The sequence below is a fragment of the Macaca thibetana genome, chromosome 10, assembly GCF_024542745.1.
Source record: "Macaca thibetana thibetana isolate TM-01 chromosome 10, ASM2454274v1, whole genome shotgun sequence".
In the NCBI taxonomy this organism is placed as follows: domain Eukaryota; kingdom Metazoa; phylum Chordata; class Mammalia; order Primates; family Cercopithecidae; genus Macaca; species Macaca thibetana.
In genome coordinates this window covers 77,309,699-77,337,614 of record NC_065587.1, presented here as the reverse complement: position 1 = coordinate 77,337,614, position 27,916 = coordinate 77,309,699, and the positions used below count along the sequence as shown (strand labels likewise).

Here is a 27,916-nt window from a genome sequence, read left to right as displayed (position 1 = left end):
AAACTTTGTTATTTGAAACAAATACATGGGTTTATTCCTGATCTTCTTCGTTAAAATGCAACTCCATATGCCAGTGCTATGGCAAGACTACTATACAATTCCAAATGTCACTGAGCTCTTTTCAAGTTAATAAGCCTTAAATCAAGGGAATTTGGTGCAAATAAACTATTTTCAGTTCTCAGAAAGTTTGTGGGTAAAGTGGTAATTTTTTGAATACGGAACAGTTTTCAAGGGTCTCACTGGAAAATATGTTTGGGTTGTTAATAGAAGGACGGCAATTGCTTTGTCTCTCTCTTTGGATTCAGTACTACCTTTTAACAATTAGGGTAACTTCAGGCTAGCAACTGTAATTTCGAAAGAGTAGTACCTTCTAAAGGAACGTGTTATTCTAGTGGATCATGTCGGCCAGGATACAAGTTCAAGTGCCTTATTTATCCCTAACAATGTGCACAAAGATCCTGTTTAAAAAAAAAAAGTCTCAACAGGATATCCACTGTGTTTCTGGTAATATATCTATTTACAGAGCACAATTAAATTTTGTTTAAGTGACTTGGCTACAAAATACGCTCCCATTTATGCAGAACCATCTATGATTCATATAACCCTTTTCTTCCGTGGCTTGTTTAAAATGCCTCTTGTCAATATGACCAACATTTTTTGCTAATTAATGGATATTTTCTAGAGTCATTGTTATGTAGAAATGAAATTTTTATAGAGATTTAAAACGGAGTTTTGATTCGTCATAGTCAGTTCACAGAAACATTTATTTCCTAGCTCTGAAACTGTCTTTGGTTTTTAGATTTTTAAAAAGCATTCTAATTTTATAAGTCATCCAAGTAAATTATATTTTACTATGAATTATAATTTTTCAAAGTTTTAGCATAGAGGTTGTTTTTTAAAGTTATCTCCAACTTTAGATAATTGTCATTACATTTAATTTGTTAGAGATAATTTTTTCCAATTTAAACATAACTGCTGTTATTTGAATCTCATTTTCCTTTTAAATTTGTCTGCAATTGACATTGGTCTGGTAGTTTGAACATATAATAAACATAGCAGATTACGCAATGTATATTTATTGACTGAATGGTCAAAATCCAGTTGTTTAGAAAATTACAATTTATGGGGAATTGGTTGATGCATTTAATTTTCTATTCCTTCTTTCCCTTAGCTAGATTCATAAGTTAAATATTTTGATTATTATATTTTACGAGATGTTATCCAGAAAAGGTAAACTCAGAAGTGATTGCAAAGGAAAAAGAATTCTTTGCATGTCTTTGCAAATCCATCTCTCAGGTTTTCTCTTTATGCTTGAATGCAGCAGTCTTTTTCAGTTGCTCAAACCCAATAGGGCAATTATTTCCAGCCTCAGGGATTTGCATGCATTGTTTTCTTTTTCTGGAATGAGCTTCCCTTCTTGCAATAGTAGCTCTCCAGTCTTTCTTTTTATAGCACTTCCCCCAGTTTACAAATGCATTTGTTGGCATGCTTATTGGCTAGTTTCCCCAGAAGACTCTATTGTCCTTGAAACCTTGAGTTTCATTTTCTTCACCACCATATTCTCAATGCCTATGGGCACATAGTAAGTGCTCAAGAAATATTTGTTGAAGTCGGGGACAGGACCTTAACTGTTATATTGTTCCTATGTTCCTACTCCAAAGCATCTAACAAAAAAGCAATAGCAAGCAGATTCAAACATTTTATTTTGCTTTATAAAATGAAGGTGAAAATGTTTTGGGGGAGCCTTTCCACAGCTCTGCTCACTTTTTGCAGCCTTATTAGCTTTTTCCACCTATAGAAGAAAGGTGATAGTGGAGAGGTGCTCTTATTTCGTTCTTGTGACGTACCAAAGTTGTTAATGAACTTTGCTGTTTGGAAAAGTCTTCACAACAATCATTGGCTGATAAATTTAACCATAGCACTCAATACTTTTATAATTCAATCATAAGTCTAAGAATGGCTTTGCAACCTTATTTAGTGCAACTTGAATATTGCTGGCATATTTTGAGGGGCTCAAAAGTTCTTCCTATGTGTTATCCTTAGGTAAATGCTGCCTTGTTGCTTAGATACTAAGATAAAAATAATTTGTAATAGAAAAGAGAGCTCCGCATGAGAAAAAAGTTTTATGCAATGGACTTCCAGAAACAATAGTAATAAATCATTTTAGAGCCAGTAACGTAGAAATTAATCAAAATGAAAGCAAATTGTTTCATTTGAGGTGGTTAATGTACATGATGTACCTTGTATGTGTCAGGCATAAAAACAAAAAGCATGTTACATGCTTGTCCTCTCACTTACTTTACCACCATATGAGCAAAGTAGGTGTTATCCAAACTAGTTAGATCCTGCACCCCTCTCAGTAAAAACTTTCTGAGCACAACTCTGTAGAGTAGGTAGATAAATTTATTTATAAGCACACAGCACCATACTAATTGTGTACATAGCTTATAAATCTTTAAACATTCTAAAATGCTAAGGTGAGATGAAATCAATATTTCAGATATCTTCCTAAACATAATGGCTTCACACTGACCCAGGGCTGGAAAGCCCCAAAGTAGGGCTTAGCCTGCAAGGGTTCTTGGCTTCACTCAGGAAATAATTCAAGGACAAGCGAGTGGTAGGGTAGAAGAAAATAACCTCACTGAGGCAGCAGTGTTACAGCTCCATGCCTGTTCCCGCAGAGCAGGGCTACTCCATAGGCAGTGTGCTGAGAGTAGCAGCTCAGCCAGTTTTGCAGTTATATTTGTACTGATTTTTAATCACATGTAGATTAAGGGGTGGTTAATACAGAAATTTCTATGATGGGGTGGTAATTTTTGGGTCATGGGGTCATTACCGTGGAAAGGGGTAGTAATTCCTCGGTGTTGCTCTGGCAATGGTAAACTGACATGGGCATATTTTATGGAAAGCTGCTTCTGCTCCCCCGTTTCAGCTGGTCCTTAATTTGGTCCGGTGTCCATACCCCACCACCAGAGTTGAGTCTCGCCTCTTAACTCAACACTATCATTAGCTAATATCTTAAAAAAAACATCAAGAAGCGTTTATTGTGAATAAGTTTGAAACCACATTTCAAATTGTCATCTTGATAATGCTAGCCTTTTTTTTGGCTATTTTAGAAATATTACCTTATTAGGTAACTTTTTTATCTACAAAAAGCAATGGTCATTCTAGATTGAAATATTGATTGGAGTTATAGGAGTAAAAAGAGGCCTCGTCAGAGTCTTGACTGTTCCTAGCCTGCTCTATAAACTTTTCTCAGCCTTTGTTCATTACCCAGTTCCAAAGCTGCTTCTACATTTTCAGATATTTGTTATGAGCAGAAACCCCACCTCTTGGTACCAATTTTCAGTCTTACTCTGTTTTCTGATGCATATAGCAGAATACTTGAAACTGTATAATATATAGGAATCAAAATGTATTTCCTACAGTTTCAAAGGCTGGGAAGTCCAAGGTTGAGAGGGCACATCTGGCAAAATTCTTCTTGCTAGTGGGGACTCTCTACTTTGGCAGAGGTGGCACAGGGGATCAGATGGTGAGAGGGAAGAACATGCTAGCTCAGGTCTGTTTTTCTCTTCTTATAAAGCCACCAGTTCCTCGCCCATGATAATCCATTAATTCATTAACCCATCAATCATGGAGGCTCTTATTTTCCTCTTAAAGGCCCTATTTCTCAAAACTGTCATATTGGAGATTAAGTTTCAACATGAGTTTTGGAGGGGCTGAACATTCAGACTATAGCATAACACAACATGCTCACCCTTGAAGATGGAAGACTACAAGCCTCTAAAGCAGTTTCAACTCGCTTCCGGTCTGCTGAAAACAAGCGATATATGCTGTGAAGTGAACACAACAAAGGAGAGAGGTTTAAGTGGCACATGGATCACAGCACTAATAGATGATCCAACTCAAAATATTCCATTCAGTCAACTCTATTTGTTATTCATATTTAAAGAATGAAAAGATACATTCCTCCATGCATTTGCATCAACCTGTGTGCTTTTTAAAATTAAGGTATCCAGTAAAAAATAAATATTTTAGGACTATGGTGCTGACCCAGTTAAAAAATATTGTATTAAATAATCTCCAATATTAAGCACTAAAATAAACATCCTTATTAATTCTGTCCCCTTGCTACTACTACCCACTGCCCCAAGGTGTACCTCGCATTATTAATAAATTTAATTTTTAATTTCTGTTTATTTTTAAATTAATTTCTTTTCTTTTATTTCTTTTTTTTTTTTTTTTTTTTTTTTTTTTTTAAGAGACAGGGTCTCACATTGTTGCCCAGGCTGGAGTGCAGTGACATGATCCCAGCTTACTGCAGTCTTCACTTCCCATGCTCAAGTGATCCTCCCACCTCAACCTCCCTAGTAGTTAGAACTAAAGGCATGTGCCACCACACCTGGCTAATTTTTTTAAATTTTTGCAAAGATGGAGTCTCACTATGTTGCCTAGGCTGCTCTCAAAATCCTGGCCTTAAGCAATTCTTCTGCCTTGGCCTTCCAAAGTGCTGGGATCACAGGCATGAGCCACTGTGCTTGGCTTAATTTGTGTATTCGCAGAAGCTTTCTAGTAGCTTGTAAGTCAAAAGTTAAAGACTTTTGGCTGAATATGACCTAGAGATGGACTTGTTTTCGTTACTAATTTGATTTAAAAATAAAACTTAAGTACTGCACAATTTAATATACTAATTTAGGTTTATGGGTTCCATAAATACATTAGACAATCTAATACCAGGTGCTCACCAGTCCCACAGGATATATGGTAGAGATGAGCTGTTGTCTCCTGTAGACAAGGTTTGCTCTTTAGTTTTTCCTCCTCCTCCTGACCTGTTTCGTCATTTATATTCCCTGCCTGGCTCCAGTTAGCATCTGAGGTTGCAACCACTTCTTGAGGGCTACAGCCATCTTGGTAGAAAGAGGCACTGAGGTCAGCCAATTTCCACTCCCAGAATAGATCTGAATCTCAGATGGCCTTTTGGTTTTAGCAGCAAGGGTCTCTCCACTTCCTCCACCCACTTCCTGCTTTGGTATTTCTTGAAAATAATGCCAGAGGAAAGGGAAGCCCCGGGGAGATGTCTATGAGGAAAGCAGCTGCACTGACATGAGACATGTGTGAGGGAGGACGGGGTTACCACGCATTTCCACACTCCCACTTAGGCTGCTGGAGAAACAAAACAGAGCCATGGCACGGATTCAGATCTTTGAGGAAAATAAAATGAATAATGAGAAATGCTCACAAAGCTTACTTTTTGAGAGGAATACGCCCTTCTGGAGTGACTTGCAGCTTAAGTTTAGTATAGCTGTTGGAGAAGCAGAAAAACAAGGGTTTGATTTTTTTTAAAAGGCTTTTTTTCTTGAAGAATAACATACACTCAAAAAAGCCCATGCCTTTGTACACTTTGTGACATTTCCACAAACTGCCCAAGTCTCCACAGTTGGCACCCAGATTAAGAAACAGAATGTTGTCACTTTAGTGGCATTCCAGAAGCCCTTCCCAAGGGAACTGTTATCCTGACTACAAATAGCATAGATTACTTTTGCCTGTTTTTGCACCTTACATAAAGGAATCATACTCTTTTGTTTGGCTTCTTTCACTCAATAGTATGTTTCTGAGATCTAACCATATTTTGCTTATTGTTTGCTTATACATTCATTCTCAGAATGAGAACTCTAGGTCACTGTTGATGGATGCATACATTAGGAATTCTACTTCAGGAAGCTGTACACATTAAGGCCCAGCAATCCCAAAGTTAGATGTGCGCAACAAAAATATTCACAATGTGTTCACCAAAAGACATGTGTGTAGTAGCTATTCATAAGGAGACATCTTTCTGGAATAGACATTTGTAGTAGAGATTGATTAGCCAACTAGCAATAACGTGCTATGTTTCAGATAAAACATGTTATGTACCTCTATGTCCCCTTTCACTAACATTGCATGGAAGAACAAATGTTCTAGAAACATTGCCTGGAAAACATATTCTAGAAGAAGGATGATAAAATCAAAGACAAGGTAAAAAGAAACAGGAAGAAAGGAAGGGAAGAGGTGGAGGCATGAAGGAAGAGTCCTTAAGGTAACAAACTCAGGAGAGGAGGCAATCCCATAAAAAAGCCCTTAAATGAAGACCTGAGATATTGACTAAAAGCAAAAGGAATTCATAGAAGAGTAAAAAAAAAAGAATGTGGCTGAGGTATTATGTCTGGAATGATGGGTATGTCTTACATAAGAAGAGGGAAGACAACTCTGTTAAACAAAATAGAGGACCACCTATTAATGTTTCCACTTGTGGTTTTGATTTAAAGACTTCCTAACCTCCTGACCAGCCACAGCTTCCAAAATGAACACAACCAGCTTTCCTTGCTGCTCATCTTGCCTAAGTCATTATTTTCCTTGGTCAAAGAAGCTTTAGAAAGGCTGTGGCAATTCCAGAGTGATCTGGCAATTTGTTTTGCTTTTCTTTCCTTATTTTCCTTCTTCTCTTTCCTTTAGATCCTTTCTATTTTCTTACTAACACTTGCTGGGATCATCTACATGGGATGGAATCAGGACATCAGCCTATTGATTTAAGTAGTCAGGAAAGGTATTGTAGCATCTATCAGAGATCTATAACTCTAGAGAAATGAGGAACATCTGCTGTTACTCAGATTAATAATTGAGAGGACACACGCAGATGTAGAAGCAGAGGATTATCTGATATTAATAATTTTTAGTTCTGAGCACAGCTGCCAGGATTTGGAAGTGTCTCTTTGTTGTGTGTCAAAAGCACCGACATTCATGCGAGTTCAGCCCAGGTGTAACACGGATGTGCAGCTTGGAGGAAAGAGCAATCTTTCTTGGAAGTCTTCCAGTTCTGAACCAGGGAGGTATCAGTTCTCTAACAAATCCCAAAGGAAAATTTATGTTCATCAGTGTGAGAAGTCAGTGCGGCATAAACAGAAGACTCACAAAGGAGAAAGGAAACTGACTCAGAAGAAGCAACGCCCTTAGCAATAAAATTAGAGTGACTTACGCTTTTTCCAGAAATGCATCCCTGGACATGTTTTGGGCCAGCAGGTTTGTTGCCAAACTGAAAACCTCATTTGTCCATTCCTGAAAAATGTAAATCACACTTGCATTAGCTTAAATACTGCACAGTCATTAGACACATGCTTTTAGCTTGGCTTCCAGGAAGACACATTAGTTCAATGTGTATGCCAAAGGTTTTTTGTTTTGTTTTGTTTTATTATCCCTTTTTTGGGTAAAAATGACATAAGTAAATTCAAGTCCCTGAGGGACTACTCTTTTCCTAAGGAGATGTTCTTTGTACACAAAGATTTTTTCCGCTTTTTAAAATTTGCATAAATAGAAAATTGCTATGTTTCCCTTCAATAACTAAACACTTTTTACTATTTCCTTGAATTACAAACAGATAAAGAGTCATTAAAAAGTTTAACATATGACCAAATATGTTTCCAACAGAACATGCAAACATAATCTTCCTGCTCTACTATTCATGCCAAAGCAGCTATACCTGATATCTTTAACTGTTAACTACAGTTCTAGAAATTCTCTATACCAGTCAATCACAATGCCACACAATATGCAGTATTCTCCCTTCTCCCAACACTGTCAATGTCTCACTACTCTCCTAATCTTAATCCCTACCTCATACCACAAAGCAATGATCTCACTAGGCTTCCGAGATAATGGAAAAGAGCAAGTCTACAAACAAATATAGAAGTTCCATTCTGGGTGATTATTTGGAACACGCAACACATTCTGGGCCCAAACCCCTAGAAAATTCTCCAAGAGAAGATGACACAAGAGCTAGGTCATCATCTGATATTGTTGTAGTTAACTCGGCTCCCTCTTCAATGAAATAATGTCTTTTAGTTTGATTGCTTTGACACCTGTTTTTTTGTTATTTCTACTTTTGTTTGATTTGTCTTTTGTTTTTTGCTTCCTGACTTAAGGCACTGATAATATGCTGTCACATAATACAGTAACATTCGAGATGGAACTGGAGGAGCAGGGAACATAGAGTGATCGGGAAGAAAAGAGGGAATCCTGAGCAGAGAAAACTGGGAAAAGAACCAGAGGTGAGCTAACATGGCAGGAGTTAGAGCAAACAAAAAGTAGTCTAATAGGAATTAGAAAAGAGAGAGGGGGTAGCAACAACAAAGTAGAGTTGTGGTCAGAGGATAAAGAGCATTTAAGTGTTTGGAGATAAATTGGTAAAAAAATGTGATACCGGGGCTAGGCTGCATATCAGACAGATTATCTGGCAGCCAGGTCAAGGATGGATTTGAGGCTGAGAATCCAAAGAAAAGTAACTCAGGTAGGAAGCTGTAACAGTCCAGTAGTCCAGGTGAGAAATACTGAGACTTTGAACTCTGTGTGTTGGCAGAGGACTTAAAAAGACAGTACAGAATAGCTGCAAGACAGAAGCAAAATTATTGCTCACCAAGCTTTATGCAGACACAGAAGAGCATTTCACAATAACTATCTAACAAATTAAAAATCAATTTTCCTCAAAATAGATAATTTTAAACTAAGAATAATAACTACTGGTTTCAAAAATGTGTTTCTGGTATAATATTTTGTAGGCTCATGGCCAAGCTTTAGACACTTCTAGCTCCCTGCCAACTTTCTGCATGGGGAAAAGTATCTATAATTGAGGGCAAGATATAGTTTTGTATGTTTACCAGGGGCTAGTTTCACACCAGAAATAGGTACAGCATTAGAAAGAGTTGGGGAGATTTAACTACATAGAGTAGTTTCATTGCCCTAAAAATTATCTGTGTTTCACTGTTTATCTTGTCCTCTATTGAATTAATATTTAAAAGTTCCTGGGATATATAATAATTTAAAACAAGATATTTTAATATTGGTGAGACATGTAAAGGTCCTAACTATGTTTTAGTGTTTTATGTTTATTTTTTATTTATTGGCAAACTCCTATTGCTGTCATTGATAATGGTGTCATTCTGATTACCTCTACTCATAAGGGGGTGGTGGTGTGTGACGTGCGTAAGGAGGAACATTGTGTGACTCAGCCAGCGTTGCCTCACCTGGCTGAATACATTTCTCTCACTACTGGCATGCATTAGAATTCATCCTGCTGAGCATTTGTCTTAGTGACGCAGTGAAGAATCTTTTCATGGTGAAAGATGGTACATGAGCTGGAAAGCCTTTTGTTAAAATCAGAAAGGACTATCTGATAACTCACTGCACTTATCATACTATACTGAACATCTAGAATTTTGGAAAAAATTCTGGTACAGTTTTTCTGTGTTAGGTAGCAGTGAAGATCTTATATCATGGTCAAAGTGTTCTTGTTTTTATCTTATACTCAAAAAGAAATGATTGCCAATCATACATAATTATGAAAATACCCCAAATAAACTAAAAGCTAGGAAACATATTAGGACTCAATATTGTCATGATTAGGACAACTAGCATAATAACATTGCTCAAATCAAGGAAAGGTGCATAATTACTTTCAGATAATGTTATTCAAATATCTTTAGGCTACAGTTGACAAAAGCAATACTCTAACTTAAGAAATAGGAGAAAGTATTAAGGGCACTGTGTCGTTTCCTGTAATTGAAGGAAAAACTAGATAAACTGCAGTCAAAGAATGCATTTATAATACACGATCATCAGGAATTTGGAGATTGAAGGCACACGGGCTTTCTTCATTGCCATTACGCTGCTCTCTTCCTGAGGGCATTTTTCTTTTCCCTACTGACGGGTTCTTCCCCTGGGCCACCAACTTCACCAAGAGTTGTCACATATGGTGTCTTTCACCACCAGAGAAGGTCTGGCTAATTCCTTCATTTTCAATAACAAGAATGCTGGGAAAGGTCTGTTTGGTCTACCTCTTGAACAATCAATCAGGTAAGAACCTAGCATTGTCCATGACAACAGAGTAATTGGATCTGGGAAAGAAGCAGTGACCAGAAGAGGGGAGAGTATAGCAAACATGGCATACGCCCATTACGTAGGAGCCCTGTGGGAAAGCAGACAGAAGGAAAGGGTGTGTGTTGTTTCATAACTTACGTGGGATCTCATAGTTCTGCCTCGCATTCTTTTTATAAAATTGGTAATAGATTCATAATCACTGAGTTGACTGCATAAATGAATGTGTAAATGAAAGCAACTGACTTCCATGCTTTATAATTTATGTCTTTTAAAATTAGTTTTTATATCTCCTCTATTGTTATAAGTTTCAATAACCATTTTTGGCTAGAGGGCTTGTGATACTGGCTTTATGCATTTCTGTTGTAACATGAACTATATTGGAATAGTTGGCAAACATTAGGAGTCCTAGATATAACATGGGACTAGCAAGTTCTCTGATTAATAAAGTACAGAAGCTTTTGTGTAAGGGTTTGGGCATCTATGTTGGCTAGGTAGACATACTTATGCTTTGGTTGATGTTTTGGGCTGTATTCTGAAGAACTGTTGCTCAAGCATCTTTTTTTCAGATAAGTGAAGCACTGTTGTGCTAAATGGTATCCTGATCGTCTAAGGAAGAGTCCAGGCTGTCAGTTCTAGCATGTCCTAGTCCTCTTGACATTCCTCTGCCAAATGGGAAAAGTTTAACGTGGCGAAATAAAATGAAAACGAACTTAAAGCGAATTCTTCAACAGGAAAAATTAAAACTCCCCCAAAGAGCAACGTCCATGGCACAGAGTAGAAGAACGGAGAGATATTTGTTTCTGTTGAAGTTTTTCACAATGAGACGATTACAGTTGTATCACTGGGAGTCTCAGGTGTATTCTTAGCATCCACTGGGGAGACCTCCTCCCTTCCCTCCTGCTAGTTTCCTAAGTCATTGTTCATTTGTACAACTGAGAAAATGCTAATTGTGTGCTCATATACGGAACCCCCAAAGTTTCATTTCTGTGGATTTCATGTCAATCCACCACATTCCTGAAAAGATTCTTCCAACAGTCTCATGTCACTCTTATGAAAACACTTGCTATTATGCCTTTGAATCCTAGCAGCCTCAGTGTTAATTATTACCTTGGTTGTATCTGCCTCAGTGCTGTGTACCACAGACAATAAATGTAAGTAGGGTCTTTAATAATAATTGATATTGTTGTTCACTACAGAAATAATTCCATTTGAAAAGATCACATAAAAAAGGATTTTTTTTAAAAAAAAAAACACTGCTAATTTCCTTAGTAAGATGTATGTGAAACAGAAAAAGGGGAGCAATCGCAATTTCTTGGCCATTAAGCATGCTGCTTATCTGCTTATTATGAAATCAGTTTGACAAAACTAAAACTGCATTACTTGAAAACTGATTAGTGCACTAGGCACAGGTAGTTCCTCATTAACTTATAATTTAATGACAGAATTCTGCTGAAATATAATTTTCTCATTTGGAAATAAATTTGTTTTAAATTACCTTAATCATACCTTACAACTTTATTTTAAACCTTGTTGCAAGCTAGATTCTTCTCTTCAAATGAAGAGGGTATTTGACCTTTGGTAACTCAATCCTGTTAGTTCTTCCTCTGCTATGAGAATGATTCTTTGCCTTTGGCCTTGATTGTTCCATCTTTGATCATTCTTGCTGCCTGTGAAGGCCATGGAATAGTGACTCTTAAACACAGTTTTTTTTTTCTTGTCTTCTAATTTAAAAGTAAAATATTGATATCAGTTTATTTAATGGCTCTTCCTGACTTTCATATTGCAGATCCTTTTTCTAGCTTATTATGAATATAATTTATTGGATTTCAGAACACCATTCTACTATTTTCTAGCTGGGACCTTCTGCTAAATGCTATCTAATATATATTTTATCCGTCTTGCCTAACAGAGACCCAACAGTACTCACGCCAACAATATGTCCAACTGAAAAAATATATCCATTTTCCAATGTCCTTAGCAGCTGGATGACCACCATGTGCCACATGGCAAATCACACGTAAGCAGGTGCCTGCTGGAGGGTTCTGGGAAAATGTGTTTCCTGATATAGGTGCTCTTTTTCTTTTACTGTAGGGAACGTAAATGGAATAGAGCCACAGAGTCATCTCGATCTATGAGAAAAAGGCCACGAGAATCACAGGGCCCTCACTCAGCCTTGTTATCCCTGAGCTCCTGAATCAGTGCCAGAGACCACCTGTGGAGTCCTAATAAGATAAGTAAGCAACATTGAGGAAAGCGCCCTAGGTTGGGGAGAACAATCTGAGATGGCTAATCACAGACAAGCCGCTGGCACAACATTCTGTTCCCAAATATCTCCTTCAGCACGTACTCCCAGTAACTCCAGCAGCATGACCTCATTCTGCACATAGCCCCTCCATCATGACCCTATGAAACTTCCCTTCAATCCCTGCCTCTTTGCAGACAGCTCCTTCTCTGCTGTGCTGTCCATTGCACCTTTGCAACATATCTTCATACTTTCTCTAATAAATCTGCCTTTCTTTACCTATTACTGTCTTGGTAAATTCTCTTACCACCCACAATGCCCACCCCAGCCAGTGGCACCCATGACAGGCTTCCGGCTACATGACAAAAAAAAGAAAAGAAAAGCAAAACCGAACAAAACACAAATTAAAAATCCTTAATTTGTCTCAGCTATTGTTTGATTTGGTTTTCTGTTAGTCCAGGCCAAATGCAAGTCCTGAGTGACAGAATCATGTTGGACAAGTCTTTTAAAATTTGTCCTCCAATATTCATATGTCTTATAAAATGGAGGTAATAATAGAACTTATTTCATAGGACTTTTGGGAGAATTGGGGTAATTCATGTTAGACCAGTGACAGGTGTAACATATGCTTGTTAAATGATAGTAACCTAAAAAACTATTATTTATCAATGAAACAGAGACAGAGTTTCTTAAAAGTTGTTCAGAGGGGTTGGAAAGGCAATGATCACTTCTATGTCCTAGTTCTGTTTCTTAACAACTATTTTCAGCATTTCTGTTCTTAAATTTCTGGGGTTTACTTACATATTTCTATTTATATATATATGTGTGTGTGATGCTTTTTTCATGTGTGTGTGTGTGCACGCGCGTGTAATGCTTTTTCTTGACTGATTTTAGAATTCGACTATAATATCCTGCTCTGATTGAGGAGGCTTTAAATCTTTGACTCCATCTCTCACCTGCCCTTTCTCCTTGCTTGTGTTAGAGTTCTATCACTCATGCGCGCTCCTCCCTGTCACCTCTAAACACTCAAGCAACATACTCAAACTCTCTTGATCCATTCATTAAAAATAGTATCCCTTGGCTCCTCTGTGACAGGAGGACATTTACCTGCCATTCCTTTTACTTCTAACTCTTGTTAGCTTAAACTCACTTTTAAATTGTCAGTTTTTATCTTTGTTCAGCATTCATAATTATGACTTTATTTGCATATAAATTGATTCTGAAAGTTTAAAACAAGTCCAATAAAAATTTACATGAGTATGAAATTGCAACTATAGTTTTCTGCTGGGCCATATATTAGAATATATCAGATTATTTGTTTTAGTTCTAACACCGTAACCCACATGGCTCTCCAAAGGGACATTCCTAATAACAAGTATATATGGATCTTTTTAAGTTCTTTCTTCAGTTGTTGAAACTCTTACATGTTTTAGCATGGTTGATATTTGGATAATACATTTCTGGTACATTTATCCCCACCCCTCTACCTTAACTTTCTTTTGGAGAGAAAAAAATTAAGTCTTTTTCATTTATCTGTCATCTTCTAGTTTCCTACTGATTACCTGAAACTACTCCATTCCTATACTTGCTATTTAGACTTTAAGACCAGTACTTTTGTTTAGCTCTCAGATGTTTTCTTGTAATAACTTCCTTAATTTCCCTCTTCTGGTTTCTCCTTTTCATTGGCTGATTATGCCTGTAAATACTTGTTGAATGAATGAAAATTATAATATAGTCATTAGGAAAATTATTAGCATGGTATTTTCAAAAAGTGTTTTTAATTCGTAGTGCCAGCTTATTCATTGGGCATTATTTGGCTTAACTACTAAAGATGGCAACCAATATCAAGGTGAAAGGTGAAACAGATCAACCTGCCTCTCTCAAAGTATGTCAATATTCCCCTGCCATCCCCAATATTTTATATGTGGAGGTAGAAATTTAATCAAGGAAGCCAGATTTTCTTAGAACTCTTCTTCCTTCCGAAAAGTTATGGTGATTTTTTTTGTGGTACCCGTGTTCCTGCTTCCACGCTAGGCACACAGGTAATGCAATCAGGGCTTACTTAGCTGCCAGGCATCAGAAGCCAGGCAGACAGAGGTACGCGGAAGAGTAGCTTGTCTCTGTGCAATGGAGTGGATGGAAGGAAAGAAGAGATACTATTGCTGATGCAGATTTCTGTTTTCTTTTTCTGGGGAGAGGTGGGTTTGTACTAACAGTAGCACACAGTCTGAAATCACAATCATTTCTGTGACTCAGGGTTGACATTTTCCCTTCAGTTTGACATTAATTGCTTTTATGTGGGCACCACTGAACACTGTCTGGATCCAAAAAAGCTCTTGCTTAGCAAATGCAGAAAAGACACCCAGGAGACAGAAGGCAGGGGTGCTTTCTTCCACAATCACCAGAATAGCAATTGCTGCTGCTTCTGTGAGTGTAAGGGAGAGACTGAAATCCAGTTGCCTTTTTTTTTTTTTTAAATAAAAATCTTTTCAATATGAATGTCTTTCTTTTGACTTATGAGCTTTTAAACAAATGTTCCAGATAGATGATGTTTTCACAATACAAAAGTTTAAGTTGTTCATCCTTCATTTGCCTGACACATATCCAAAAAGTGTAGAATGTAGAGTAAATCTCATTCTCCAACAAAGGACACCTACCACTATAAAATTCCAAGACTAATAGTGCAATGAATTGACATAGTAAGAACTTTGTCCTTTTTATGATTGGGTGGAGGAATAGCCTAAGACGACACAGGCATTTTTTAAAAAATATAATAAGGTCAGGAATAGCAGGTAATGAGGATCTCACAAAACACAATAACTTGTGGATCTAACTTTTCATGTTTGTAAACAGTGATCTTTTTGGCACATGTGTTCTACTCGTAAGGAAGTCATGCACAGTTTTCCATTATGTCCCAAAACAAATTGCTGAACACAATTTATGGCATCATCTTTTCTTTTCTTAACGATTTTTCATCATTTAAAGTCAAACTTACAGCTACTGCTGCTTACTCATCATAAATTGGTTTGAAATTCAAAATAGAAATGAGATAAAGTGTACATTTTGTACAGAATATACGCAAGTGTTTGAAAACTCTTACCTCAATGCATATGCTCCCAGGATAAAAATAAATATAAGAATCTCACGTCTCTTGAGGTCACTTTTAAATAGCTAATACTATTATTTTAGAGCAATTCTTTTTTTTTTTTTTTAATTTATTTATTATTATTATACTTTAAGTTGTAGGGTACATGTGCATAACGTGCAGGTTTGTTACATATGTATACTTGTGCCATGTTGGTGTGCTGCACCCATCAACTCGTCATTTACATCAGGTATAACTCCCAATGCAATCCCTCCCCCCTCCCCCCTCCCCATGATAGGCCCCGGAAAATTCCTGAAGTTTTTGATGAATGGCCTGGAGGTGGCCTTAGCAGACCCCTTCACTTGCCCCTCTTTCTTTTCTATTTCCCAACTTCATTTCATAGACTATAATGTCTTTTGCTTAAAAGAAATTCCCCTCTCTGTGACATCTTCTCTCATTTCCTTGGCCTGAAAGGTGTCAACTATTTGGTAAATAGAAGTTATTTTCATTTGCTTAAGAAAGTGTGGAGCAACTTCTGGGTAAGGAAGTGACAGTCACAGTAACTCTGAGTGGGAATAAGGTTAGCTTTGGGAAAAAAAAGATTAGGAAAATGGAAGCCATCATAATGAATGGCACCTGGGTCCTCCTACTGAGAATCCTGACAAGCTGGAGAGAGAATTATTCTGGGAAAAGCCTGGAGCAACCAATTTGCTAGGGGGCCTTAATTTCTCCCAACTCTAAATGAAAAGATTGGAGCACATGATGTTAAAAGCCATTATGACTCTTAGATTTTACGTGACCTATCACTTATTTTCAAGAATTCAAAAGCCTCTCCTTTTCCTTTTCCTTTCCCTTCTCCTTCCCCTTTCCTTCCTTTCCTTTCCCATCCTTTCCTTTCTCACACCTCCCACATTTATTGAGCCAAGCACTAAGCTAGATCCTGGGAATACAAAACAGACTAAACTATTGTTTTTGACTTTCATCAGCTCACAAATACAGGATAGGTTATCAGACACACTGATTGATAATTACAGTATAACAACTAATTGAAAATATGTTCAAGGTTCACAGAACAACAGACGAAAGAACAGTGGGCTATTCATGGAAGTCATAAGATGGAGCGAGAGATGGATGAACTGAGTTGATACTGAGTGCCTCGGGAGGCCTAGGACTTTTCTTGGTGGACAAAAGAGAGAAAGGCAGTGTAGGAAATGACCATATTATAAAGGCATTACTATTAAAATTGTAAAGGCAGAAGAATCACAAATAGTTAGGAACTGCTGGAGCAGAACAGTGCAACAGTCAAAGCGGTGAACCATCAGTACCTGAGGGTAGGGGCTATGTTTAGTCACTGATAAACCCTCGGTGCCCAGTGAGATGCTTGGCACATACTAGGCCCTCAATAAATATTTGTTCACTAAATGCACAGAAACTTCATTTTGCAGGCAACAGAGAATGAAAATGATTTAAAATATGATCAGGAATGAGTTTATTTTTTTAAAAGGCCATTCTTATGCAGCTGAGCAGGCAGATTTGTAGAGCAAAGTGTGAGAGAATTTCAGGAAATAGGTAGGTAATGATTGTACATTAGACCTGACAAGGGCTTAACAAGACAGCAGGAAGAAGGGGGAGCAGGAAAGAGATGTGAGAGCTAGTTAGGAAATTCAGAGAGCAGGTGTGTTATTTAGATTGTGCACAAGAAACTGATACAGATGAAGTTAATGAAAACTTCCAGAAAATCATACTCATACCCTTGAGATAAGTGAATTAGACTCTCCAAGAAACTCACAACTACAGAGGGGGAAGAATCTAAAATTACAAACACTAAAGACTAATGTTCAGATTATAGAACATATTTTCAGAGAGCGCATTTCTTCTGTGACAGCTACTTCAAAATGTAATAATTTAATGTACAGAGATCCTCTGCTAAATTTTTCTTCTATGTGTGAAATAATATTCAAAAATCAAAATGGCTCAACAAGTTTGAGAAAATGACAGTATCTATCAAAGCAGCACACATAAAGATCTATGACCAGTCATTACACTCCAATATCCAGCTCTCAGAAAGGCAGATGTTTGTAGCATCGTTATTTATAGCAGTCCTAAACTCACAACTACCTGAATGTCTACCAACTGTAAGTAAATTACTGACTACTACTTAGCAAAGAGAATGGACAAACTACAATCACACAGAAAATATAGAAGAATCTCTTAAATCTCATAATATAATGTTGAATAATAGAAGTCAGACCAAAAAGATTTTATTGTATTATTTCATTTACAGATATTTTAAAAACAGGTAAGACTAATCTATAATGTTAACTGCCAATATAGAAGTAAGTAGGTAGGGTGGATATCTAGGGTGCTGGTTATGCTGTGTTTCTTGATCTGGATGTTGATTAGGTGGATATATTCCTTTTCCAAAACTCCATCAGGGTATAGAGTAAGAAACTGTGCACTTTTCTGTGTATGCTACATTTCAATAAAACATTAAATAATCTGGCTCAGTTCCCATGAGCGTGGTGTTAACTGGCTGCCTCCTCTCAGCTTCCGTTTTTCTGATTCTTTCCTTTTATGTTAGAGTGTCAATGATTCAGCCCTTGGATGTCTCCTCTATCTACAGTCACTTCCTGGCTGATCTCATCCAGCTTCATTAAAAAGTATGATGACTTTTTAATACAATCAAACACCCAATGACCCCCAAATTTACGTGAACTGAACATGACCAAAACTGAACTTCTGCTATATATTCCTAAACAAAAAATTATACTCTATTTTATATTTTCCCTATGTCAGTAAATGATATTTCTATCTTTGCCTCTTGGGCCAAAACTTTAACATCATCTTTGATTCCATGCATCTTTCTTTCACATGCAACATAAAATTCATAAACATATGCTGTCACTTCCTCCTTTATAATATACGTGTGTGTGCGTGCGCGCGTGTGTATGTGTATACATACATGCAAATTTCGATTCCTTTTTATTTCCTCCACATTCCACATTGGTCTAAGTCACTAGCAACTCACCTAAATATTTCAGTTGTTTGGTAATGAATCTGCTTGCTTCCGTTATTTCCCCTCTGCCACGCAGTTCATTATTGATTAAATGTTAAGTCAAATCACATCTATACTCAGCTGAAACCCTCTCATGGCTTCCATCTCACTCACAGTAAAAGCCAAAGTCCTTCCAAAGCCTATGCCACCCTACAGCAAAATCAATTGCAATTGCCTCCTCAGTTCCCTCTGCTATTCCTTCCCTCAATCTTGCTTACCTAGCTGCTGTCATACTTGGCCTTTGCTGTTCCTAAAGTACACCAGACTATCTTTTGCCGCAGGGCTGTAGTGCAAGTGCAGTGTTGTCTCTCCAGACATCCTCCTGACTTGCTCCCTCACCTCCTTCCAGTCTTTGCTTAAGTTTCACCTCCCAGAGATGGCTGCACTGACCACCCTATTTAATGCCCTCTTCCACTGCACTGTCCATCTCTACCTCATTTTTGTCAATATCACTATCTCTTCCTAATACACTGCGTGACTGACTTCTTTATTTTACTCATTGTGTCTCCCACCTAGAATGTATGCTCCACTTCAGCAAGGGTCTTTATCTGTTTTCTTCACTGCTTTACCCCCGGCATCTAGAATAGAACTTGGTACATTGCAGAAGGCTTAACAAAATGTTGTTGAATAAATGAGTGAATGAATCCAAGTTCTTCATTTTATAGATGAAGAATGTACCCAAACTGTCAAAGGACTTGAAGGCTCATATCCATTTGGCAGAAGATTAATGCTAACATTTCTGATTTATAGACATCTTCTCTAGGGCTCTCTCCCCTTTACTGTGTTCCTTCCTAGGGCCAGAATTTCAGAACTCGTGGATATGAGTTCTGTCCCATTTAGTTCCTTCTCAAGAAGAGCCAAAATTATGGCCTTTAAGGGCAACATATTTTATTTGCAACAAAGTCTTACTTTTTTCAGCAAGAAAAAAAAAACCCATATTTGTCTCCTCCAGCAGTAAATTCTCATTTGCTTGGTTTGCATTTGTTGAATTAATGGGTTGAGTGTTGTAAGGTAAACTTGTAGAACATTGTGTAACGATTGTATTCTTCTTGACTTTTAAATTTGGCCCAAAGGCATGATTTGTCTCCCTTATTCTTTAATTTTCAAGTTACGTGTTTAAAAATGGAATCTGGAGACATCCAAAAGATTTTCTTTTATATTATTCTGTACCTCTTTCCTTTATAAGGGATGAGAGATGCTGTGGTTAAGAATAGGATACAATCTAAGTCACAAAAAAAGTAACCTATTATAAAACTTCTGAAAAATGTCCACAATGACCATTAAGGGGGCAGAGGGTTCTCTGTCTATTGAAAAATGTTGTCTTAAAAGGTCACATTTCTTAAGCACCCAGAGGGCTCTAGGAATGGTTTGGAAGTTAGAGAATGAACAAATGTGGTGGAGAGTGCTGATTCTGCTCTGCAAGATAATGTTACGTGCTTTCCCCATTGTATTCAGTGGTCAGGACCTGAGGTTTTATTTAGCACAATAATTTTCTTAATGTGAATCTAGAACAAAAGCTGCCTATGGAAGCCCCCAAGTCTTACTCAGACCATACTTGTGTTTTTTTGGTTCGCATAGTGTTTTTAAACAACTGTTGCCAATATTTAACATCTTTCATGGATTCTGCAACTCCTTTTAGAAGAAAATTCAAGATCTGGCAATACTGTGCCCAAGCTTCTTTAAGGAAGAGATTGTCAAAGTGTGGTGCCTGGACCAGCAGCATTAGCATCACCTGGGGACCAGTTAGAAATGCAGATGCTCAGGCTCCATCCCAGACCTGCTGGGGCTGGGGCCCAACAATGTGTGTTTTAACAGGCTCCCTAGGTGACTGATACCTGATGCTCCAAGGTAACAGTAGTACTTGCAAATCTTAAGTTTCTGGCTGAGCAGTTTCAGTGGGGCAGGGGGAAATACTCTACAGAACATCACAGCCAGGGAAGGCAAAGTATTCTCCATAGCTTCATTAATTATACCGGGAACATCAAGTAGCCCCTGGGAAAATCTCTGCAGATACACTCCTGATGAGGAATATTACAAGGATTGGAGATAAAAATCCCTAAGGAAAATTAGTGGGTAGGAACCCACAGAGAGGAGGAAATTAACTATATTTTAGATAGGACTGCACAAAGGCTTAATGCAACTTAAGATATGCAGATTGATGTGTAATATAAATATATTCACTCTTAGCAAAAGCTTCCCTGAAAGCCACTGCCATTTATTGCATGCTTTTAAATGAGATTTAGTGCATCCCATAAATTGGTCACTTTTTAAAAAAGGAATATAGTTCATTTGGGGAAAGATATTTTAAAAATATTTTGCAAACATTTAGAATCTGTTTTTTTCTGTACTCATTTATCCATCTATTCATATGCAGGGAAATAAAGTATATGTCACATAGACAATGTTCATTGAACTGAAATCTCTCCAAGTATAAATGATACTATAGAAATAAATGAGTAACTTGGCTCTTAAAGAGAGAAAGTTGATTCTGTTTATAAAATACTTGGAAAGCATAGTTTCTAAAAACCTTAGAATATTAAAACTAGTTGGCATTTTGTGCATCCCATTATAAGAATTAAAGTCAATATTACATAAGTGTTAGAAATAAACCCCTGCCAATAATCACTAATGACATAGAAACCAGGCCAATTGAAACCATCCTGGTTCAATATGGTGAAACTCCATCTCTACTAAAACTACAGAAATTAGCTGGGCATGGTGGCATGTGCGTGTAGGCTTGAACCCGGGAGGTGGAGGTTGAAGTGAGCCAAGATCACGCCACTACCTGCACTTCAACCTGGCAACAGAGTGAGACTCTGTCAAAAAAAAGAGAAAGAAAGAGAGAGAGAGAGGGAAAGAGAGAGAAAGAGAAAGAAAGGAAGAAAGGAAGAAAGGAAGAAAGGAAGGAAGGAAGGAAGGAAGGAAGGAAGGAAGGAAGGAAGGAAGGAAGGAAGGAAGGAAGAAAGAAAGAAAGGAAGAAAGGAAGAAAGAAAGAAAGAAAGAAAGAAAGAAAGAAAGAAAGAAAGAAAGAAAGAAAGAAAGAAAGAGAAAGAAAGAGAAAGAAAGAAAGAAAGAAAGAAAGAAAAGAAAGCAGGCCAGCATATCTGGTGTAGCTCAGAAAATCATCAGAGCACTGAGGGTTAAAAAACTGTAGATCGCAATATTCAGACAATGCCCACAGACATGAAGTGACCCTGTAGCTGTGAGGCATGACATGACAAGCTCTGTAAGGCATATATATTATACACAGGCTCAAAGTATTCTTAGATTCATATTCTCAACTCTTGAAAGAAGTTATATGAAGGAGAAGGACTATCACTAGTATTTTATAAACTATAAAAATGGAAAAAGAAAGTTCTTTTTAAAATATGCTCATTTCAGTATTCTTTCAATGACAATTGGACATTTCTAGAGAAAGCATTGCACTTGAATCCAGGGGTCCCAGATGTTCACAGCTTCTTGTTTGCTGTATTACACCTGCTTTCTAGCTATTTTTGTAAGTATCTGAAAGGCTCGCTCCTAGTGGAATAGCAGCACCTCAATGGGTAGGCTATATGTAATTTATCTTTCTAGTCCACAATTGAATAAATATTATTTGTTCTTATTTAAGTATTATTTTCATTATTATTTAAAGTTTTTGTTTTAAAGTGTTATTTTTTCATTCTTCTACATGTTAACTGAGTAACTACTACATGGATTATGGTGGACTAGGTGCTGCCCAGGGATTAAGAAGTTTAAAAAGGGCTGAAGATGTCTGTTCCCTAGGAGAGAGCTGGAAATGAGATGGACTTAGAAGCAGCATAGGGATGAGGCTAAGAGAGAATGACTTGGGAGAAAGTGTTTAGATGAAATAGAATGTGGTTTTATTTGTATTTTGTTATGCAAAGAAACTGCATCAAATACCTTAAACTTTTTTTTTTTTTTTTTTTTTTGGAGATGGAGCCACACTCTGTCACCCAGACTGGAGTGCAGTGGTGCAACCTTGACTCACTGTAGCCTCCACCTCCTGGGTTCAAACAATTCTCCTGCCTTAGCCTCCCAAGTAGCTGGGATTACAGGTGCTTGCCACCACGCCTGGCTAATTTTGTATTTTTAGTAGAGACAGGGGTTTCACCATGTTGGCCAGGCTCATCTCGAACTCCTGACCTCAAGCGATCTGTCCACCTTGGCCTCCCAATGGGCTGGGATTATTGGCGTGAGCCACCGCGCCCGGCCGGCTTATTCTTAATGAAAAAAATCTCTATAATTCTTAAGTCGATGCCATTATTTGGAAGTGTTTTAATTGCACTTATACTTGGCAGCTGAATTATTTTTAGGTGAAGTTTTAACACATGCTAAATATAACAAAAATTCAGTCTTTTGCAGGCATTAGTATGATAGCTCAAGCATTCAGATCATGATGATAAGCTTTAGCAGTTTCCATCCACCATACCTTGGCCACTTCTTCTTGGAAAGCCACGAGATTCAAATGGGAGATGTTCACGAGGTCAGGCCCATACACCACCGTGATCATGCGCTGCTCCAGGCGCCCGATGTTCCCCACATCCAAAAGTTCACGTAATTTGGGGTCCTGGACAATAAATGTTGAAAATAATTAGTCTATAACTAGAGATTCCAACGTGACAGCATAACTTCAACTTCTGTTGAGTTAGAATGATTTCAAAACAAAGTTGCTTTTATTCTCACTAGAGAATTGTAGGAGTTTAAGGCTCCCATCCCACAAACGACCTAGAAAGATGAAGCAACTTGCCCAGAGTAGTGGAGAGACAATTTCTGGCTCAAGACTATAGCCTTTAGTTAAGTGCTCTTTCTGCGATCTTATCACACATTTTTATGTGCCATGGTTCTCTATTTCCTCCAATCATCCCAGAAATTGTGTATTGAAATGAAAAATCTCGATTCTTTTCCTCAATTCCTGAATGCACTAAGACAAAGAAGGTGGTTATTCTGAAATTAAAATATGACAGTGCCTACGTAGGGCTAGGGAAGAAACACAGCCCTGGCTCTCTGTGTGGACTTGCTCCAACACTGAATACTGATGCAAAAAGACCCAGAATTAGTGTGAGCAAAACCGTGGTGCCTGCCATGCATATGTTGATTTCACTTCTGTCCTTGGAATGTACTGGGATTTGGACATATGGAACTTCTGCAGTCTTTTCAGAGCAAGTTGCATTCTTTGGGTCATGATAAATGGAAATCCTTTGGAGATATATTCCTGCTGGGAAAGGGAGTTTTCCAAAAATTCAAAGCTCAAAGTTTTCCAAAATTTCAAACGTAAAATAGGGCTTAGTCAGCTTGACTGAACTGATTTCCTCCCATAGGACAGGCCCTGAAGGAAATGAGAAGTCCATGCAGAAAATAAGCATCAAATCAATCACTTAGCAAATTTGCTGGCCAGCTTCTGAGACAGAAATACACTTACATTCTTATTTATTTAGCTAAATACTGGGCCAAGCGGTACTGATTACTTAGACTGGCTATTCTGACCTCTTTTTGGAGGTTTTGATATACATCATCCTTATGAAGAAATAGTAAATGTTTAAAAAACAAAAAAACAAAAACCACACACAACCAAGAAAGAAAACAAACAAAACCTTTTCAGCTGAGTTACTTTACTTGGTGCCATTAATTCTCTCTTTAGTTAATAAAACGTTCTCTGTTTGGTCGCATGAAGAGTCACATTTTCAGGAAAGTTATGAAGAAAGAAAACCCCATTTCAAAGCTCTGCCTAACATAACTGAAATCTCACTTTCACGAACAAGTTGAAAGCTTATCAAGTACATCAAGCCTCCTAGAAAGATCAAATGCTACCACAAAAACATCAATTTGCATGACCCAGAAAAGGAGAGGTTTTATCAAAAGTTTTATTAAATAAACAATAATAGAAAAAAGGGAAACATTTAGCACTCTACCATTAATGAGAGATTAAAGGAGAATGTTCGGGAAGAATGACTGTTTTGTGAAGGCAATTAAACTTGATAACAAGGTATTTTATGAACTGATTAATTGCATCAAAGTTTTTGAACACCATTGAGACAAAGTTCAAAGAGAAAACATATCAGTAATTGTCATTTTGTGGGGTTCTTTTTGGTATACTCAGAAGAGAAAAAGCATTCTTAGAAATCACCTGAAACTTGTAATTATAAATCACAAGTTTTAAATCAGTGATTACGGAGTCCATCAATATATTTACCTCCACAATCTTTAGTGGGAAAATATTTGGAAATGAATTGGATCTATACATTGGACCCTTTCTTTCCTTCCAGTGATAGCCACACAACTCATTCTTTGGCTTTTTTCTCCCCCAAGCATTTTTTGTTCAGTCTACACTATTTTACTACCTAATTCTCATGTCCATTTTTGTTGTTGTTGTTGTTGTTGTTGCTCATTTTGACATTTTTGCTCAAAATTTGATAAACAGATGATTGGTTAAAATCGCCACCTCTCAGAATTGCAGACACTAGGTGTGGGGGTCAGGGATTCTCTTGAATCATCCTTAAGATAAAGGAACTCAAGGCAAGGAAGGATCACCCAGAGTAGGTGCTCAGAGTAGAAAACAATTTTGGAAAAGAGCTTCTGGGATTCCCACTAAGAATTTATAAGAAACATGACCAACTGTTTCTGAAATATTTGTTTGAAAAGTTTTCCCAGTAATTGTTGCTTATATATCTTTTCTTTTTTTCTTTTTTCTTTTTTTCTTTTTTCTTTTTTTTTTTTGAGATGAGGTCTTGCTCTGTTGCTCAGGCTGCTGTGCAGTGGTGTGATCTCACTGCAACCTCCGCCTTCCAAGTTCAAGCGATTCTCCTGCCTCAGCCTCCCAAGTAGCTGGGACTATAGGGGTGTGCCACTATGCCTGGCTAATTTTTGTATTTTTAGTAGAGACAGGGTTTCTCCATGTTGGCCAGGCTGGTCTCAAACTCCTGACCTCAGCTAATGCACCGACCTCAGCCTCCCAAAGTGCTGGGATTACAGGTGTTTTATATCTTTTAAAAGATTATTAGTCTTTATATAAAAAGAAATTTATAATGAAGTATTTAGAAGTGATGTCTGGAATTAGGTGGATGAAGCAGGCTGGTAAAATGATGCTGCTGATTGAATCTGAGGGGTAAGTATTTGAGGACTCACTGCATGGTTCTGCATCTGGATGGTTAACATTTGGGAAAAAAATTTAAAAAGGTTACTGTGTATGAACCAAAGGAACATTTGAAGATTTGAGAAACATTTACTCAGAAGGAACCACAATATTTTTAAACCATATAGTTCTGAATGTAAACAGAGAACTGAAAATATATAAGCCAAGTTTCTTACTAACGTCCTTTTTCAGTGATGGAACACATTGATTTAAACTATGCTTTACTTTCTTTTCCCCCAGTGGTCATTTTATTTTTAAAACTGTATCTTTTCTTCATTTATTTCATTTTTATCAACACTAACCTTGATTATGTTAGAATTCTCCTTTAAGAAACAAGTTCACTTTTATTTGACCTGTACTCAATAACTTATCTATTTTTGAATGCAACTCTTTGTTGAGCATATTGATACGCAAGGGGTAGACTGAGAAAGACACTTGTACCTTCAAGTTGTCCTCATTTGTTTTCAGACTTTCAGAGAATACACAAAGAGGGGATTGTCTGGAAGGACAAACTTCAAATGCACAAAGTTTTTAGAGGGCTTTATAGGTAGAAGGAATTTGATGAAAACAGATGTGTAAAAAGTGGTTGTTTCTAGAGTATGACATACTCAGTTCTTGGGAAATAGGTGGCTATGTTTCAAAAACAAACAAAATCAAAATAGCCACAATAACAAAAACTGATAGACAACTTACATGTAAACCATCTTATCTCCCAAACCTATTTTACCAAGGAGTTTTATGTCTGAGTATTTCTCATAGACTCAACTTCCTAAGAAGTTTCCAGAGAAGGATTTACCTATTTGAGTTACTACCAGACTCCAACATATTTTTCCATCCTTGCAACTGATATAACTTCATTAAACATTTTACAAAGAAAACATACCCATAACTCTGTAAAACTGTTCAATTTCTTTGTTGGAGGAAACTAAAGAACACAGTTCAGAGAAAAGTAAGAGGTGAGGTGAACATGGAATTTCATATTTTTGCTAAGCTGTCACTCAAGGCCTCCTTTCTTCAGAGAATATCCTAGATGTATCTTCACGGCTGGAATTAACCAGATCAACTCAGAATCCTGGCAGCTATAATTGAATTCCACTTTTAAAGTTAAATCTAGATCACTTCTGTTCCCATAAGTGCTACCAAATAGAGACTGTCTGACTAAGTAAATTCATTTTCTCTCAATCATCAGGATTTGTGATTAAATTACTTCATGTCTGTTGCAAAGAAAGTTGAGTTTTGCTCTTGTTAAATAAAGCTCATGTTAATGATTCTCATTTTCAGGTAATTGGCCACTGAAACAAGTAAAGACTGTTCTACACCTAAGAAGCAAGGACTCAATTACAGCACGTGTTACTGTATTATACCATTTAAAATATTCAAAATTAATGGAAGGAATAAACACAGGCTAAAGGATAATTTTTTAAAAAAGAATTAAATGCTGGTTTGAATTCTTACTTTTTAATATCACTTTTTAAAAAGGTTATTTTATTTATATGCCAAGTATCTACAAAATAAAACATCTCTTCAAGACCTTTAGATTTTATTTTTGATACCAGAAACATTTTTGGTGTAGAAGATATACCTTACTCATTTTTTTCATACTCATGAAATGTATCTTTATTGGATTTTAGGCTTATCCATTGATTTGTATAAGTTAATTTGATTCCCAGCACTTAATGCAATATTCTCAATCTGAATTACAGTTATATGGGTGGAACTCGAATCCATTCCTATCAATCATCAAGCACATAAGAGTCTTTCCAATAGCAATCAGTACCTAACAGTTGGAAATGAAAGAGATGGATTCCTTACACATAACTGAGATTCATATGATTCAGCTTCACAGTGATAAAGCTACCTTTTCTTTGAAGGCAGAGCCAAATTGCTATGCTTTATTCAAATTTCATTGTAGAGGAAATATATAAATTTATGTCCAGGCTGGTTTCCCATCAAACCCTTGAATTCAACATTTGCATCTCAGAAAATAAAACACAGATTAACAAATTCCCTTTGAATCAATGCTTATCCTCACACCTCTCATTTTCAAGGTTTCTTTCTTTTCTATGTGAATGTGATGAAGGATGTCACTCTGTTCACCAGGGTGTACCAGTGGCTTAGGTGGCTCACACAGCCAGCAAGCCTTTATAGAGGAAACACTTATCAATTCTCATTGATGATGACTCTGAAATATGGTGCTGTGAATATTCTTCTAAATACAGCAAAAGACTTGGAGGATGTTACTTGTTTAAGTATTTTTTTCCTGCAAGTAACAGATGGAAAATCTTTAAATATTTTTTAGTTATTTCTTTAACTAGAGGGAGTAGAAGGAGAACAGACTGACTATGTCAAAGAAAAGCAACTATGGATACATACTAGAAAAAAAAGTTGGTGGAGTACTGCCCTTTCCTATCCTGCAATGGTATTACCATAAGAAAAGCGTTTATATTTGCTTTGGGATGGAATAATGGTGAATTTGTAAAGTCACTGTATAAGTAT

At 37.1% G+C, this 27,916-nt stretch overlaps 1 protein-coding gene and 1 long non-coding RNA gene across 4 annotated transcripts in view; one reads left to right on the top strand and one right to left on the bottom strand.

Moving 5' to 3' along the window:
• PLCB1 (phospholipase C beta 1) overlaps positions 1-27,916 on the bottom strand; it is a 741,541-nt gene that overhangs the window by 232,382 nt on the left and 481,243 nt on the right. For both annotated transcript variants that reach the window (XM_050807500.1, XM_050807501.1), the window contains exons 4-7: positions 22,721-22,858; positions 7,013-7,092; positions 5,249-5,302; positions 3,758-3,833 (exon numbers count right to left, since the gene is read on the bottom strand). In XM_050807500.1, the coding sequence (XP_050663457.1) occupies positions 3,758-3,833; positions 5,249-5,302; positions 7,013-7,092; positions 22,721-22,858 (348 nt within the window). The remainder of the gene's footprint in view (positions 1-3,757; positions 3,834-5,248; positions 5,303-7,012; positions 7,093-22,720; positions 22,859-27,916) is intronic.
• LOC126929056 (uncharacterized) lies at positions 7,879-26,806 on the top strand. Of its 2 annotated transcripts, XR_007717056.1 has the most exons (4): positions 7,879-8,081; positions 11,998-12,140; positions 17,817-17,893; positions 26,702-26,806. It is a non-coding gene; the product is annotated as an uncharacterized LOC126929056 (long non-coding RNA). The 2 variants fall into 2 exon arrangements; XR_007717055.1 differs by lacking the exon at positions 26,702-26,806 and having other exon boundaries at positions 17,817-18,128.